Below are 18702 nucleotides of genomic sequence, written 5' to 3'. Positions count from 1 at the left end.
GGCTTACACCTATAATCCCAGCACTTGGGGAGATTGAGGTCTGGGATTGTGTGAGCCGAGGAGTTCGAGACCAACCTAGGCAACATGGCAAAACCCTCTCTCTACAACAAATTTAAAAATCAGCCAGGCATGATGGTGCATACTTGCAGTCCTGACTATTTGGGAGGCTGAGGTGGGAGGTTCACTTGAGCCCAGGAGGTCAAGGCTGCAGTTAGCTGTAATCACACTACTGCCATCCAGCCTGAGAGACAGAGTAAGACGCTGTCTCAAAGAAAAAAAAAGTCTTACTCACGCTCTCATAACTTCTATAGGCTTTGAAAAGTGTCAGTATTAAATATGAATCAATAGCCAATTACAACCTGAGATCTGACATATGACCAGCACAAAGGAGAAAGGTCCAGACAGACCAGAAAATAAAAGTTTGAAAGACACGAAAATCTGGAAGAGAACCTTTAAAAGAACTATAATATCCTCAGAGAAATGAGATATTTCTTCATTAACCAAGATTGGATGCTATTAAAAAAGGGAACATCCAGTCAAAAAGTTAATATTCTTAACCAGGAAAAATAACAGCAGAAATAAAATACGCAATAGAAAGACTAGAAGACAGACTTGAAGACATCTCCCTGGTTAGGTTTTGTTATACGGCACAGTCAACCTTAAGAAACAAATATTATCCCAGGTAGACACGACCTATTGAAGTGAGCCCTCAAAAGGGGCTAGCCCCTTCGTGGCAAAGAGATGAGAAGCATGAGGAAGTCCAGACACAGCTGTGTGGCCATGATTTGAGGGTGGCCTATAAGAGCTGACAGCGATCCCTTGCAAAAAAAAAAAAAAAAAAAAAAAAAACCCGTGAACTCTGCCAACAACCTGCGTGTACTTGCAAAAAGCCCCCAACCACAGATGAGAACACAGTTCAGCTGGCACCTTAATTTCAGTCTTCTCAGTCCCTGAGCAGAGAATCCAGCTAGGCTGTGTGCTTGGAATTCTGAACTTCAGAATCGTGAAATAACAAATGGGTGTTGATTTAAGCCTCTAAGTTTATAGCAATTTGTTATGCAGCAATGGAAACCTAATTCACAGGTTTAAAAGTCTAAAGGTAAACACAGTAAAATTCTAGGACATCAAGGGTGAAGGGAAGATCCCATCTGACCCCTAACGACATTTTTTAGCTTGGCATATGGCCACCAAGAATAAAGACTACATTTCCTTGCTACCCTTTAGCTAGTGTGGCCATGAATATTTCCGTCAATGGGATTAAGCAGAAGTCTCATATAACAGCCTCTGGGAATCTTCTAGAAGGGGCAGTTTGTATATAATCTTTGACCATTTTTTGCTCCCCCTAGCCTGCTTCCTGGGATTGGGATGCTCCCAATTGGGATGATATGGTCAAAGTCACACATCGTAGAACATTAAGACAGAAGAAATCTCAGTATTTGAGTATTTGCCACCTGACTAAGACCACTTATCTAGACTTTTAGGTTACAGAGAAATAAACTAACTTTTTTGTAAGTCACTGTTGTATTAGGTTACCTGTCATTCTTTTTTGGGGGGCGGGGGTGGGTAGAGATGGAGTCTCACTATGTTGCCCAGGCTGGCCTCAAACTCCTGGCCTAAAGTGATCCTCCCTTCTCAGCCTCCCAAAGCACTGCTATTACAGGCATGAGCCAGCGAGCCCAGCCTGTCATTCTAATTTTAATTTATATACTTCCAGTGATTAAATAATAATCAGGTCACACACACAGGACCAGGAATCAGAATAGCCCTAGACTTCTCAACAACAACACTAAAGGCTAGAAAACGGTGACACAATACCTCCAAAATTCTGAGAGAAAGTGATTTCCAGCCTAGAAATCTATACATAGCCAAACTATCACTCAAATACAAAGGTATTTCCAGACACATGAATTCTCAAAAAACTTATTTCCCATGCAACCTTTCTCAAGCAGTTCCTGAAGGCTGTGTTCCACTAAACGACAGACAAATCAAGATGGAGGAAGACACGGGACCCAGGAAACAGGAAATCCAACATCAGAAAGTGGTGAAGAGAATTCCCACAATGACGGAGACATAAGCTCCAGAATGACCACCATGTGTACAGCTCTGGAGGCCAACTAGTCCAGGTAGAGCAAGAAGACATAAAAAATGAGGCTGGGCACGGTGGCTCACGCTTATAATCCCAGCACTTTGGGAGGCCAAGGTGGGCAGATCACTTAAGATCAGGAGGTCGAGACCAGACTGGCCAACATGGCGAAACCCCGTCTCTACTGAAAAATGGAAAAATGAGCTGAGTGTAGTGACACACACCTATAATCCCAGCTACTCAGGAGGCTGAGGTAGGAGAATCCTTTGAACCTGGGAGGCGGACATTGCAGTGAGCTAAGATCACGCCACCGCACTCCAGCCTGGGCAAGAGAGAAGACTCCATCTCAAGAAAAAGAAAAAAAAAAAAGACATAAAAAATCAGGAGAGCTGCTCCCAGAAGTGGTAATTACATGACATACATGATCATAGTAAAAGACAATAAAAAGATCTCTGGAGCTCTTACAAAGACTTCAAAATTATGTGACGAGAAAAAGAACTAAACTAAGAAACCCCATGCAATTGTTTTTATGTTGTTGTTGTTTGTCTGTTTCTGTTTTTGTTTTTGAGATGGAGTTGTGCTCTTGTCGCCTAGGCTGGAGTGCAAGGGCGTGATCTCAGCTCACTGCAACCTCTGCTGCCTGGGCTCAAGCAATTCTCCTGCCCCAGCCTTCCGAGTAGCTGGGATCACAGGTGCATGCCACCACACCCAGCTAATTTTTGCATTTTTAGTAGAGATGGGGTTTCACCATGTAGGCCAGGCTGGTCTGGAACTCCTGACCTCAGGTGATCGGCCAATCTCAGCTCCCAAAGTGCTGGGATTATAGTCACGAGTCCCCGTGCCCAGCCTGCAATTGTTAACTCCAGAAAAAATAAGGAGTTATAACAAAACAAACAAACAAACATAGGATCTTAAGTGGCTCAAGCTAGCACAGTCAGAATAATATAAACTCAATTATTTAACCAAAATCTAGTAATAGGCTAAGAGAATGAAAAAGCTAAGTGAAGTGGCTTTGGCAAGAATTAAGAACGGGAGAAACGGGCTGGACACAGTGGCTCATGCCTGTAATCCCAGCACTTTGGGAGGCTCAGGCAGGGATAACTTGAGCCCAGCAGTTCAAGACCAGCCTGGGCAACATGGCGAAACCTCGTCTCTACAAAAAGTATATAAATTAGGCGGGCATGGTGGCATGAGCCTGTAGTCCCAGCTATGAGGCTAAGGTCAGAGGATTGCTTGAGCCCAGGAGGTCGAGGCTGCAGGGAGCATTGATTGTGCCACTGTACTCCAGTTTGGGTGACAGAGTGAGACCGTGTCTCACAAACGAACAGAAAGAATGGGAGAGACAAAGAGCAGAACAAAATGCTTATCTTCCAGAGATAAGCCAACAGAAAAATAAAACAATTAGTGGCATCAATATGTTACCTATAAACAGGAGGTTAAAAAAAAAAAAAACAAAAAAAGAAACTCAAGTAAGAGCTAACACTATTAAAAGTAGGTGCTTCTGGAAGTGGTAAAGAACCACCTCAAGGACTCCTGCCCCTTAAGCAAGGACACAGGTCTAGGATGGAGGCTGGACCCAGACAACAGAGAACCCCCAGCCCACATCCTCTACTTCTACCCCAAGACTAGCAAGTACTGAGAACAGGTAACAGCAGTCTGTTAGTGGGCAGAAGCCAAAGCGTGGAAAGAACCCACTGAGGCACACAAGGCAGGCCTAAGGCTGAGGGTGAAGCAGAAACACGGGGGAACCACCTCCCAGCGAATCAGCCTGTGCCCTCTGCAGAGGCAATACCGAATTTGGAAACGGAAGGAAGGTGAAGCCTGAGGTGCACTGGAAGTAACCATAGCAACAACTAATCATAGCAACAGAGATAAAGGATGCCTTCAATGGGCTCATCAGTAGACATCAGAGCACCACTGAGGAACGTTCAGTAAAATTGAAGACAGGTCAGCAGAAATCAGCCAAACTCTAAGAGAAAAAGGAGAGAAAAAAGAAGAACCAGAACTGAGCATCCATTAGCTGTATAATGACATCGGTGTAGTACGAGGCAGCAGTTTCTCAATCTAACAAAAAAAAAGAAAAAAGAAAAAAAAAAAGAAAAAGATGATGAAAGTAGTATCTGCTATCATTTGTCCATCTAACTTCGCCCTTCGGAATGCTGGGCTCTATTAACCGTTTCCTTAACTCTGCAGGTCAGCCCTCCCGCCGTTCCCCCTCTGAACCCGCCACTCATTACCGTAACTGTGCCCCCCCAGCTCCTGATGGTTAAGTGCTGCCTCTCCTGGCTTCTACTGCCTTGGGGTCCAGTCACTTTCCCCACACCACCCCTTGCTGTCAGTGAACTCAGGTCCACGGTGGCATTCTCACAGCAGCCCTAGACCATGGAGGGGAATTGCCAGGGAGCTTCTCCGTGAGGCTGGTGCCTTTCTCACCAGCAATTTCTTCTGCTTTGGTGAATGATGTGTGCTCTAGGCCCTTCCATGGAATTTAATCACCCGGAATATTTTCTGCACTTCATACTATATTCAATCTAGCATGCCCACTTATTAAAAACCTGCCTTCCAGACTGGGCGCACTGGCTCATGCCTCTAACCCCAGCACTTTGGGAGGCCAAGGCAGAAGGATCACAAGGTCAGGAATTTGAGACCTGCCTGGCCAACATGGTGAAACCCCATGTCTACTAAAAATACAAAAAATAGCTGGGCATGGTGGCAGCCACCTGTAATCCCAGCTACTCGGGAGGGTGAGGCAGGAGATCATTTGAACTCAGGAGGCAGAGGTTGCAGTGAGTTGACATCGCACCATTGCATTCCAGCCAGCGTGGGCAACAGGGCGAGGCTCCATCTCCAAACAAAAAACAAAAACAACAACAAAAAAAACCTGTCTTCCATGGCATGGCACTTCTGGCCTCTTGACATCTCTTACTGGGGACGATTTCTTTTACCCTGATGTTGGACCCATCCCAGTACAACTCAATCTGTAGGGTCAAAAGATATCAATGGTGAAAGGTCAGAAGCAGAAGAGAGTCTCCCCATTAAAAGTCATGATACCAGCCGGGTGCGGTGGCGCACGCTTGTAATCCCAGCACTTTGGGAGGCCAAGGCAGGCGGATCACCTGAGGTCAGGAGTTCGAGACCAGCCTGGCCAACATGGTGAAACCCTGTCTCTACTACAAATACAAATATTAGCCAGGCATGGTGGCGTGAGCCTGTAATCCCAGCTACTCAGAGACTGAGGCAGAAGAATTGCTTGAACCTGGGACACAGAGGTTGCAGTGAGCTGAGATCACGCCACTGCATTCCAGCCTGAGTGACAGAGCTAGACTCTGTCTCAAAAGAAAAAAAAAAAGAAAGAAAGAAAAGAAAAAGAAATATTAGCCAGGCGAGGTGGCACACACCTGTAATCCCAGCTACTTGGGAGGCTGAGCCAGGAGAATTGCTTGAAGCTGGGAGGCAGAGGTTGCAGTAAGCTGAGACAGCGCCACTGCACTCCAGCCTGGGCAACAGGCAAGACTCCCTCTCAAAAGATGAAGGAAAAAAAAGTTATGATGCCTTGTCCAGTTTCTGGACCTGAGTCAACTTTGGACATAGAGCTATTTACTGAAGGAGAGGCCAGATCCTCCAGGGAAAGACTGCAACACCAAAGCAAACATGCACTGTCATGAATTCCCCAGACCATTCCCAAAGAGACCAATGATCATTTACTTGTGCAATGGGGAAAGGGGCGCACCAAGACATTTCACAAGCTGTTAGATCTAAGGTCCAAGTTGGCACTGACACCAAGAGATCCAAAGTGTCAGAGGCACCTGTGTTAGAAAGGGGGCGTGCGTGGGAGTGAGATGATAAATACTGCCCTGGTCGAGCTCTGGTTCACGGTGCATGCGCTGGTTGGGTCCAGAAATACACCTAGTGGTCATTCTCCCAGTCCCTGAATATGAAATTGGAATAGACACACTTAGTTGTTGGCGCAACCCTCACATTGCCTCCTTGCTCTGTTGTATAGGAGCCAATGGAAGTGGCTACCCACCCCCAGCCACAGCCAAGACATATCAAAACCAATATCCCATATGGGAAGGATGGCAGAAATCAGTGCCACCCTTAAAAACCCAAGAGAACGCAGGGGCCATGGCCCCTATCATATTTCCATTTAATTCACTCATCTGTCCACATAAAACCCAGATGGAATGTGGAGGATGACAGTGAACTTCCACAAACTCAACCAAATAGTGCCCCAATTATAGCCACTCTGCCACCTCAGGTGCATGGTATGCAGCAACTGATAGGGCAAAAGTACCTTTTCTATCCCTATTGGAAAAAACATCAAAGACAGTTTGGATTCACATGCACAAGAGTATACATGTACAGCTTGCCTCAGGCCATCTGGGAATCCGGCAGCAAATCACACTGGTCCACTTACCAATAACATCAATCAAGAAAAATGATGAGACACAAGTCTCGAACAATTTAGATTTATTTGCCAAAGGTAAGGACACACGCCCAGGAGACAGGCAACTTTCTCTGAAGATGATTTTTGAGGGCTCCAAATTTAAAGGGGAAAGGGCAGGATATTGAGAAGTACATAATTTTCAGGTAAGGGGGTGGGTAGGAGAAAATAGTCATACCTTTGTCTGGCTCCGTGAATCTGCATTTTTTTACATAAGATGATATAAACAAATGGGGCAGAAGAAAAACGTAGGGAATCTGCATTCTATGTAACACAGACAAAATGGGGTGGGGAACAATCAGATATGCATGTGTGTGTGGTGGGCTGGGGTGACTGCAGTTGTAAAGACAAGCTATCAATTTGCACTGCTCACTAGGAATTTCCTTGTGAGCAAAATATGGGGGAGGCGTGTAGCTTTTCATCTTGTAGCCATCTAATTTAGGAACCAAAAGGGGGAGGCAGGTTTGCATGACCCAGTTCCCAGCTTGATTTTCCCTTTGGCTAAATGAGTTTGGGGTCCCAAAATTTAATTTCCTTTCATAACATCATGCTAACAGAACCCGGAGAAGAGGCTTCTGTGAGGCTAGAATGTTCAAAGCCTTGGTAAGACATATCTGATCCAGAGGGTGGGAGGTAAAACTCAGGAAGAATTCAGGGACTTTTCCATGTCAGTAAATTTTTATAAGTTCACTGGTCTGGGCAATGACAAGACACTTCCTCAGAAGTAAAGAATAAATTACTGCATCTTGCACTTCCCATAATAGAAGGGAGCACAGTCCTGGTTGGCATCAACAGGTTTTGGGGCAGCTTATTCCGCACCTAAAGATAATGCTCTGATTCATATGCTAAGAGGCACCAAAGGCTGCCTGAACATTGGGGTCCTTGCGTCCAAGGACCAGCAGGCAAGAATAGTCACCATCTTAGCAGAAGTAATTGAACTTGATCAGCAGAAAAAAGTAGGGCTGTATGCAATGGGGATGCACGTGGAAGAACAGGTTTAGCACACAGATGAGAAACTTAGGTGTCTCCTGGTATTCTCTTGTCCAATTTTTACAGTAAATGGACAAGGGCAGCAACTCCAGCCTAAGAAGGGCATGGTATCCAGGGGCTCAGATCTCCAGGGACGAGGGTTTCCAGGGTAGCCTGTATCCATGACTTACTGTTCCAGGGCATCAAGACCTGGCCTCTCATCCCCAACAGGGACAACTTTGAAGCATCTCTTCTGCAAAGCCTCGCACACAGCAGGAAGGCTGAGGCATCGCTCGAGTCTGCAGCGCTACTTGTCCACTCCTTCCCCAACCCCTTCCACAGTTGTGATGCCACAAGCACTCCATAAACCTGCTGCCCACTCATCTCCGTCTCGGCTCCCCTGAGAACCAATCTACAACAAATGACATGGATATTTCGAGACAGTCATTTTCCATCAAATGAAACAATACGTGTCAAGTTGTCTGGGCATCGCCTGACACACAGTAGGCCTTCAATACATAAACATGAGAAATGGTCTCCCAGGAAATCCTAAAGCCCAGGATTATACATATATTCTGTATGTTAGGTGAGAGAGAGAGAATTTCTGAGACACAGAACATAGGAAGCATTTATTGTATTTGTTTGTTTACTATTTTAGAGACAGGGTCTTGCTCTGTCATCCAAGCTGGAGTGCGGTGGTGCCATCATAGCTCATTCACTGCAACCTCAAACTCCTGGGGCTCAAGCGATCCTCCTGCCTCAGCCACCAGAGTAGCTGGGACTACAAGCACATGCCATGTAACAGCTTTGAGTTTTTTAGAGATGGGGTCTGCTGGGCACAGTGGCTCATGCCTATAACCCCAGCACTTTGGGAGGCTGAGGCTGGTGGATCACTTGAGCCCAGGAGTTTCAGACCAGCCTGGGCAACATGGCGAAACCCTGTCCCTATAAAAAATACAGAAAATTAGCTGGGTACAGTGGCACACGCCTGTAGTCCTAATTCCTGGGGAGGCTAAGGCGGGAGGATCGCTTGAGCTCTGGAGGTAGAGGTTGCAGTGAGCTGAGATTGCACCACTGTACTCCAGCCTGGGCGACAGAGCAAGCCCGTGTACAGAGAAAGAGACAGAGACAGAGAGAGAAAGAGAGAGATATGGTGTGTGGGGGGGCGGCTCTTGTTATGTTGCCCAGGTTGGACTCTAATTCCTGACTGCAAGTGATCCTCCTGCCTTTGCCTCCTGAGTAGCTGGGATTGTAGGTGTGAGCCACTACACCTGGCTCTGGAAGCATGCATGTGTTTTACAAGCATTCTCAGCTGGGCATGATGGCTCATGCCTGTGATCCCAGAACTTTGGGATGCTGGGGTAGGAAGATCGCTTAAGGTTCGAGACCAGCCTGGGCAACACAGTGAAACCCTGTATCTACAAAAGATTTTTTAAAATTAGCCAGGTACACTGGTGCATGCCTGTAGTTGCAGGTGGAAGAATCTCTTGCACCCAGGCATTCAAGGCTGCAGTGAGCTATGTGGGCCCCATTGCACTCCAGCATAGTTGAAAGAGTGAGATCCTGTATCTAAATAAATAAATAAAAATTTTAAAAAAAGTATTCTCAATTCTGCTAAAAGGTCAGTGCAACAATCCAAATATTCATTATACATACCATATTCCGATTTTAAATTGATTATAAAAGGCATAAAAACTTTAGAATTCTAACTGCATCTGAAAGGTAAAGTAAGGAACAAATACTAAACAATGTATTTTAAAATTATAGTATTCTGATTTTTACCAAAGAACACTAGGGGGCACTAATGTACCAAGAAAAGCCCAAGGTCCCTCAAAATTTGGGGAACTGCATTTTGTTTTGTTTTGGTTTGGTTTGGTTTTTTGAGACAGAGTTTCGCTCTTGTCACCCAGGCTGGAGTGCAATGGTGCAATCTCGGCTCACGGCAACCTCTGCCTCCCAGGTTCAAGTGATTCTCTTGATTCAGCCTCCTGAAGTAGCTGTGATTACAGGTGCCCGTCACCAGGCCCAGTTAATTTTTTTGTTTTTTGTTTTTTGTTTTTTTTTTGAGACAGAGTTTCACCATGTTGGCCAAGCTGGTCTTGAAGTCCTGACCTCAGGTAATCCACCTGCCTCGGCCTCCCATAGTGCTGGGATTACAGGCATGAGCCACCGTGCCAGGCTGGGGAGCTGCATTTTTAAAATATTCCACAGGATAAGAGTTTAAACTACTTTATAATAAACCAAATCCCTTTTCAACTCAACATTCTACTTACTGAATCACAGGATCATAAGATATTTTAAAATTATCTTCATGGTAAATGATCACATCGAAATTAGATAAATTGATTCTTTTCATGAGAACAATTAGAAATTAAACTCTTTGCATAATTCAATCATGCTTAGATAATGAGCACATACATTTTTTAATGTTTCCTACGTAACATAATCATGTAACTTCAGCTAAGTGTTATTTTCTAAGATAACAGTTAAGAAAATACAACAGATCTTCAAACAACACCATTCCATTCAACACCATTTCACTGCAATGTTCACAAGAAAAAAAATCGATTCTTGGAGAGGGCCACTGTCTGTGTCGAGTTCACGTGTTCTCGTCATGTCTGTGTGCGGGTATGTCAGGTACTGTTTTCCTCCCACATCCTGAAGTGTGCATATCAGGTGGATGAGCGTGTCTGAACTGTCCCAGTGTGAATGTGGGTGCATATGCGAGTGGCCCTGTGACAACATGCATTCTGTCCAGGCCTGGATCCCCCTGTGCTCCCTGAGCTACCGGGATAGGTTCCAGCCACCTTCGTACCTGAACTGGGATAAATGGGTAAATAATTATCTTACTTGTTTTTACCAATCTTTCTAAATGTATGAATAGCTCACATTTATTTCAATGTTTAATATTAGAAGTGTTTGCTCTTCATTTAGAAGTGTGATAATTTTCTTTTCTTTTCTTTTTTGACACAGAGTCTCACTCAGCTGCCCAGGCTGGAGTGTGGTGGCATGATCTTGGCTCACTGCAGCCTCAACTTCCTGGGCTCAAGTGATCCTTCCATCTCAACCTCCCGAGTAGCTGGGACTATAGGTGCATGTCACCACATCTGGCTAATTTTCATTTTTGTAGAGGTGAGGTCTCCCTATGTTGCCCAGGCTGGTTTTGAACTCCTGGGCTCAAGCAGTCCACCTGCCTTGGCACTCCAAAGTGCTGGGATTATGGGCATGTGCCACCATGTCTGGCAGTGATTTTTGTTTTGCGACTAGAACTATGCTATAGAAACTTAACTCTTGTTTATATGCATTGGCCTATGGTAAAGTTGGTTTCCTTATACATCATTTATCCAAGAGTTAGTTTCCAAAAATCTATAATTGACATTAAGTGAGGACTTACTGTATATATGCTGATGTTCATGTCAAACTAAGGCCCAGTTTAGCACGGTCTCATGTTCAAAGTTTAAGAAAATAGCAGAAATGGCCAAATATGTAAAGAGCTGAACACAGATAAGTGAACTTATTCAATGTAGGTAATTACAGAGATGAGAGGTAAAATTCACCTTGTGTTCATGGAGGACACAAAAAACAAAACATGATAATTCCTTGCTAGCAAGATTAATGCCACTTAGTAGCAGAGTTAAGACACAGACAACAGGCTGGCGCAGTGGCTCCCTCCTGTAATCCCAGCACTTTGGGATTGATAGCACTTGAGGTCAGGAGTTCGAGACCAACCTGGCCAACACGGTGAAACCCTGTCTCTACTAAAAATACAAACTACGGTGGCATACGCCTATAATTCCAGCTACTCAGGAGGCTGAAGCAGGAGAATCACTTGAATCTGAGAGGCGGAGATTGTAGTGAACCGAGATCGTGCCACTGCACTCCAGCCTGGGTGACAGTGGGAGACTCCATCTAAAAAAAAAAAAAAAAAAAAAAAAAGACATAGACAAAAATAACACTAATACAAGGTAGAGGATGAATAAAAGTGCTGTACTGTGCCCAGGAAACCTGGAAGAGTAGAGTTTCCTTCCAGCTGCAAGATGTTAGGAAAGAATTTATGGATATTACATTTGAGCGGCACTTTGAATGGGTAGATCTGGGCTATGCAGAAATAGATGACAATAGAATTTTCTTAAGTATATAGAAAAGAATGAGCAATACAAGACTACAGAGGAAAACAACAAGTAGTTCACGTAGTCAGGCAAATCGAGCCATCTGCAGCTTATATTTGAAACCCCACAAAGTCAAGCATAGAAATTAACCACAACCTTTGTTTATTATAAAAGGTTCTTTTTTCTCAGCTTAAGACTCCATATCTGGTTCACAAATATCAACTTATGAACAAATAGACCAGAGTGGTATAAAATGCACTAATTCAAACATGCTTAGCATACAGAATCGACTCATGGTAATGTATTAAACATTAGTTAAATTTAGTCATTAGAATAATGAAAAGTGGGCCGGGCACGGTGGCTCAAGCCTGTAATCCCAGCACTTTGGGAGGCCAAGATGGGCGGATCACGAGGTCAGAAGATCGAGACCATCCTGGCTAACACGGTGAAACCCCGTCTCTACTAAAAAATACAAAAAACTAGCCGGGCGAGGCGGCGGGCGCCTGTAGTCCCAGCTACTCGGGAGGCTGAGGCAGGAGAATGGCGTGAACCCGGGAGGCGGAGCTTGCAGTGAGCCGAGATCCGGCCACTGCACTCCAGCCTAGGCGACAGAGCGAGACACCGTCTCAAAAAAAAAAAAAAAAAAAAAAAAAAGAATAATGAAAAGTGTGAAACAATATAATAATAAACTTGTTCTTTAACTCGTGATAAATTCACATAAAGCTTCCAATCATGTGATTATGAAACAACTTTTAGGTATCATGTTGGACTTTGGTCAACAACTAGAATATACAAGAAATACACTCTATGTCATAGTTAATTTTGCATATCATTTAAATAGTCAAAAAAACATTAATATGGGGTAAAGAAACTTTTAGCTATGAAAGGATAACAGAACTGTTATACTGAAAAAGTTAGCATGAAGCTGGACAAAATTGTCAAAACTAACCATTTCGTGGTGCTGGATATCCATTAAAGAAACAAACTGAGAGGCAGTTACTCCAGAGGAACAGCAGGAACTTGGAGGAAGAACACTGGGAGTCTTTAGCTTTCTAGTCACAGGCTGTTACTCCTTCCCACTTCCCCAAACAAGTCTGACCAGGGCAGGCCTGGCAGTGAAACCCAGCAGTTTTGCTGCCAGAGGGAAATGACTTGATTTAAAACAAAAGGCAAAAACCCAGTAAAAGTAGCAAATACAGCAGAAAACAAATGAGAATACCTACATGCTTGCTAGCATGAGCCTGCTTTTTCTATTAGAGTGTATTAGCTTTCCACCACTGCTGTAACAAATGACCACAAACTTGGTGGCTTAAAACAACAGAAAGAAACGTGTTACCTCATAGTTCTGTATTTGAGAAGTCCAGAATGGGTCTCGTTGGGAAAAATCAAGGTGTTGTAAGGGCTCTAAGGGAGAATTCATTTCCTTGCTTTTCCAGTTGCTAGAGACTGTCCACATTCCTTGGCTCACAGCCCCCTTTCCTCCAGTTTCTAAGGCAGAAACACTGTATCTCTCTGACGATTCTCTCATAGTCACATTTCCCTCTTATTACACTTCTTTCTTTTTCTTTTCTTTTTTTTTTTTTTTTTAATCTTGCTCTGTTGCCCAGGCTGGAATGTAATGGCGCCATCTTGGCTCACTGCAACCTCCACCTCCTGGGTTAAAGTGATTTCCTGCCTCAGCCTCCCGAGTAGCTGAGATTACAGGAGTACACCACCACACCCAGCTATTTCTTTTCTTTTCCCTTCCTTCCTTCCTTCCTTTCTCTCTTTCTTTCTTTCTTACAGGGTCTCCCTCTGTCACCCAGGCTAGAGTGAAGTGGTGAAATCATGACTCACTTCAGCCTCAACCTTCCAGTCTCAAGTGATTCTCCAACCTCAGCCTCCCGAGCAGTTGGGATGACAGATGCACACCACCACACCGGGCTTTTTTTTTTTCTTTTTCCTTTTTTCAGAGATGGGGCTCTCCCTATGTTGCCCAGGCTGGTCTCAAACTCCTGTGCTCAAGTGATCCTTCTACCTTGGCCTCCCAAACTGCTGAGGTTACAGGCGTGAGTCACTATGTCCAGCCTCTCTTACACTTCCAAGGATACCTGTGATTACATTGGGCCCACCGAGATAATCCAAAATAATCTTCCTATTTTAAGGTTAGCTGATCAGCCATCTCAACTCCATCTGCAACTTTAACTTCCCCTTGCTGTGTAACCTAACATACTTACAAGTTTTGGGGATTAGGAAGTGGATGTCTTTGGAGGGCCATGATTCTGCCTACCACACAGGCAAATGGCAAAACAGCCTAAAACTTAAGAAGACTACCCTGAAAACGAAAGAACTGGAGTAGGAGTAGGTAAGCCTCCCAGGTACCCCAGGCTGCTGGGAAACTCCACACATCTGCAGGAGAAAGGAGAGGGGGCCTTGCAAAAGTCAGAGCAGAGGAAGAAGTGAGAAATGCCTGGACTCTGAAAGCACTCTCCAGCCTACACACAGATCCAGGGCAGAGCGCAGAACCCTAAGGGGATTGAGGAATGGAGCCCACTGCTGCCCAAATACGGGCTCACCACTAGGCTACACAGATGCAGGCATGAATCCTAAAATACTATGCTGAAAGCCAGGCACAGTTGTGCATGCCTACAGTCCCAGCTACTCGAGAGGCTGAGGTAGGAAGATCACTAGAGCTCAGGAGTTCAAGTCCAGCCTAGGCAATATAATGAGACTTGTCTCTAAAACAAACAAAATAAAAAAAATTTTTTTTTTTTAACTCAGCAGAGGTATTAGCTGGCCAGACTCACTCCACATTCCACAGATTAAAGCCAGGCTGGTGAATACACTTAACAAAAGGACTGCAAGACCTCTATGTTGAAAACTTCAGGCCACGCGTGGTGGCTCACGCCTGTAATCCCAACACTCAGAGGCCGAGGTGGGTGGCCCAGGAGTTCGAGACCAGCCTGGACAACACGGCAAAACCCCATCTCTACAGAAAATACAAAAATCAGCCGGGCATCGTGGTGTGGACCTGCAGCCCCAGCCACTCTGGAGGCTGATGTAGGAGGACAGCTGGATCCTTGAGGCTGCAGAGAGCCACGATTGCATCACTGCACTCTAGCCTGGGTGACAGAGTGAGATCCTGTCTCAAAAAAGAAGAAAAAGAAAAAAAGCTTCAAAACATTGCTGAGATAAACTAAAGAAGATCTAAATAAATGAAGAGGTTTCATATTCATGGATTAGAAGAATCCATATTAAGATGGCAAGTTTCCACAAATTAACCTATAGATTCAAGACAACACAATCCCCATACAAATTCCAATATGTTTTTACAGAAGCTGACAAGGTGATCCCAAAACTTACATGAAATGCAAAGGACTGAGAATACCCAAAATAACTTTTTAAAAGAAGATCATATTTAGAGAACTTACACTGTTTAATATCAAAACTTAGTTATTCACACCTGTAATCTCAGCACTTTGGGAGGCTGAGGCGGGCAGATCACTTGAGTCCAGGAGATTGAGACCAGCCTGGGCAACATGGAGAAACCCCGTCTCTACTAAAAATACAACAAATTAGCCAGGCATGGTGGCGCACACCTGTAGTCCCAGCTTCTCAGGAGGCTGAGATGGGAAGATCACCTGAGCCTGGGAAGCAGAGGCTGCAGTGAGCCGAGAGTGTGCCACTGCCCTGCAGCCTGGGTGACAGAGCGAGACCCTGTCTCAAAAAAAAAAAAAAAAGAAAAGAAAAAAGAAGAAAAAAAACCAGAAACATTTAAATTATGGTCAGTTGATTTCCAACAAAGGTATCAGGGCAATACAATGCAAAAAGATAGTCGTTTCAATAAAACTTGAACAGATAACAAAAGGTGGCATATCCATACAGTGGAATATTCAGCCATAAAAAAGACCAAACTACTGATACATGCTACAGCATGGATGAACTGCAACAACATTATGCTAAACTAAAGAAGCCAGACACAAAAGTTTGTATGATACTATTTACAAGAAATGTTTAGGCTGAGTGCGGTGGTTCGCACTTACAATTCTAGCATTTTGGGAGACTGAGGTGGGTGGAAATCTTCTGAGGTCGGGAGTTTGAGACCAGCCTGGCCAACATGGTGAAACCCCATCTCTACTAAAAATGCAAAATTAGCTAGGCATGGTGGCAGAGGCCTGTAATCACAGCTACTTGGGAGGCTGAGGCAGGAGAATCGCTTGAACCCAGGAGGCGGAGGTGAACCAAGATCGCGCCATTGCACTCCAACCTGGGTGACAGAGCGAGACTCAGTCTCAAAAAAAAAAAAAGTTTAGGAAAGGCAAGTATCTAATATCTAGAGACAGGACACAAATCAGTGGTACCCTGGGGCATGGGAAAGGGGCAGGTGATGAATCTAAACAGGCATGAGGAAACTTCTGGGGTGACAAATGTTCTAAAACTGGATTTTGATGATGTCGCACAACTGTGTAAATGTATAAAAATCACTAAAATGCACACTTACAATATGTGATCAAATCATGCTTTTCCTCTGCTCTCCTACCACAGCAAGCAACACTGAAGACTTCTGTGGTCAAATGTGGGTGGGGGCAGTTCTCCCCACCACCAAGCAATCAGTTCTGCAGCAAACACCAACTGTATGTCCTTTAATTCAATTCCAACACTATCTACCCAGAGATAGTATCAAGCCCACAGGTGAGGGCTCAGTCCCAGGACTTCTCCCCACCCCTCAGACACAGCTGCAGGTCCAGACCTCCAGAACTTCTCATTGATGGGCTTTAAGTTAGGGTCCCCACGACTCCCTGTTTGAGTTCCATTCATTTGCTAGAGCAGCCCACAGAACCCAGTAAAACACGTTTACCGGTTTATTATAAAGTACATTACAAAGGATACAGATGAAGAGATGCATAGGGCAAGGCATGGGGGAAGGGCACGGAGCACCCATGCCCTCACTGGGGTGCGATCGTTCAAGAACCTCCACATGTTCAGCTACCCAGGAGCTCCCAGAACCCTGTCCTTTCAGGTTTTTATGGAGGTTCCATTAAATAAGTATGATTGATTAAACCACTGGCCAGTAGTGAGCAATTTCCCCTTCAGCCCCTCTACCCTCCCTGGAGGTTGCAAAGTTGGGTTGCAAGTCCCAATCCCCTAGTCCTGCCTTGGTCTTTCTGGTGACCAGCCACTATCCTGAAGCCAGCTAGGGGTTGCCAGTCATCTTTTTGTACATCTTTAGTGTAAAAGGTCAAAGACCAAATATATATTTCACAATATCACAGGTGAATTTTATGCAATGTAAGTTATACCTCGATAAAGCTATTTTTTAAAAAAAAGAATAATCAGGAGTTCCCCATTGCTGGAGTACACAAGCAGAAACAGAATGATCTCCTCACAGGGATGCTACAGAGTGGGGGTCTCCATGACCTTAGTACTTGACCTCACTGTCCGACTCAAAGATCTTGTGGCCTTTTGACCCAAAGTTCTGGTGTATACATTTGATTGTGTGGCTTTCTCCAGTTGCTGGTCAGATGGTTATAATAGAGAAAACAATGGTAACTACTCTTCCAAATACCTCACTTACAAACATTGAACATAGAATGATTTTCACCTTTCGTCCTGTAAAGGCGGCTCGATGAAGCGGCGTGTCTCCCATGTCATTCAACACATTCACTTCTGCACCAGCCTAGTAAACATGATCACTTTAAATATCAAGAAATATACAATGGTGAAAATCATTCCTTCAAAATACATTAAAGCCTTAAAAAATTAAAATTGTTAATACTGTTTAGGTGTCACTACTAACAATAAATTAAATTTATAGTAAAAATAAAAAGCCAGCATGGTGGTATGAGCCTATAGTCCCAGCTACTCGGGAGGCTGAGGCAGGAGAATCACCTGAACCCAGGAGTTCAAGGCAAGTCTGGCAATATAGCGAGACTCTATCTCATATATATGTGTGTGTGTGTGTGTGTGTGTGTGTGTGTGTGTGTGTGTGTGTGTGTATAGTAGGTTTACTGAAAGGTAAAAATCTACCTGATAGGTAGAAGAATAAAAAGTAAAAAGGTGCTTTTCATTAAAAATCTATACACCTTGGCCAGGCGCAGTGGCTCACACCTGTAATCCTAGCACATGGAGGCTGAGGCGGGTGGATTGCTTGTGCTCAGGAGTCCGAGACCAGCCTGGGCAACATGGTAAAAGTCCATCTCTACAAAAAATACAAAAACATTAGCCAGGCATGAAGGTACGTGCCTATAGCTCCAGTACTTGAGGGACTGAGGCAGGAGGATCACTTGAACCCAGGTGGTCAAGGCTGCAGTGAGCCGAGATTACACCACTGCACTTGGCGTAATCTCAGCTCACTGCACTCCAGCCTGGGTGACAAAGTGAGACCTTGTCTCAATTTAAAAAAAAAATCCATACACCTTCACTCTACTTTAGAAGCAGTCATACTGATAAAAGGAGAATGATCTCTGAATGAAATACCACATTTCCTCCATTATCACTTTAATAAGTTTTCAGGAAAAAAGATGCCATTATTTAAACGTACAGATGAATTGTAAGATGTAACCAATATGTGAGAAGTTATTCATCATAGAATTAAGAAATATGAACTCTCAATTCTCATTAAATGCAGTGCTAAGAGATCGTGACTTTTTTTTCTGTTTTTTAAAATTTTTATTTGTGTATTGACATTATTTTTTAATTATTTAGGGTGTGCTTTGGTTATTTTTTCAACTGTCACACTCATAAAACTGAAAATAAAATCTTCATTAATATGCCCACTTCTATAATTTTTTTTTTTTTTTTTTTTTTTTTGAGACGGAGTCTCGCTCTGTCGCCCAGGCTGAAGTGCAGTGGCCGGATCTCGGCTCGCTGCAAGCTCCGCCTCCCGGGTTCACGCCATTCTCCTGCCTCAGCCTCCCGAGTAGCTGGGACTACAGGCGCCCGCCACCTCGCCCGGCTAGTTTTTTGTATTTTTTAGTAGAGAGCCCACTTCTATAATTTTTAAAGGCTAGTAATATAAAAATCTAATGATTAAACATACAATTTTAATTAACCAGGCTAACTTAATTCATGTATTCAATAAAGAACACTTAAGTGTCTTGAATGATAAACTATTGCTT

At 44.1% G+C, this 18702-nt stretch overlaps 1 protein-coding gene across 3 annotated transcripts in view; it reads right to left on the bottom strand.

Annotated features, from left to right (window-relative positions):
- OSBPL1A (oxysterol binding protein like 1A) overlaps positions 1-18702 on the bottom strand; it is a 225327-nt gene that overhangs the window by 182691 nt on the left and 23934 nt on the right. For all 3 annotated transcript variants that reach the window (XM_050767790.1, XM_050767792.1, XM_050767793.1), the window contains exon 4: positions 17187-17261. In XM_050767790.1, coding sequence (XP_050623747.1) covers positions 17187-17261 — 75 coding nt within the window. The remainder of the gene's footprint in view (positions 1-17186; positions 17262-18702) is intronic.

This window comes from Macaca thibetana, chromosome 18 (assembly GCF_024542745.1).
Source record: "Macaca thibetana thibetana isolate TM-01 chromosome 18, ASM2454274v1, whole genome shotgun sequence".
Classification (NCBI taxonomy): Eukaryota; Metazoa; Chordata; class Mammalia; order Primates; family Cercopithecidae; genus Macaca; species Macaca thibetana.
The sequence above is the reverse complement of the archived record's forward strand: the minus strand, read 5'-3'. Positions and strand labels throughout refer to the sequence as shown.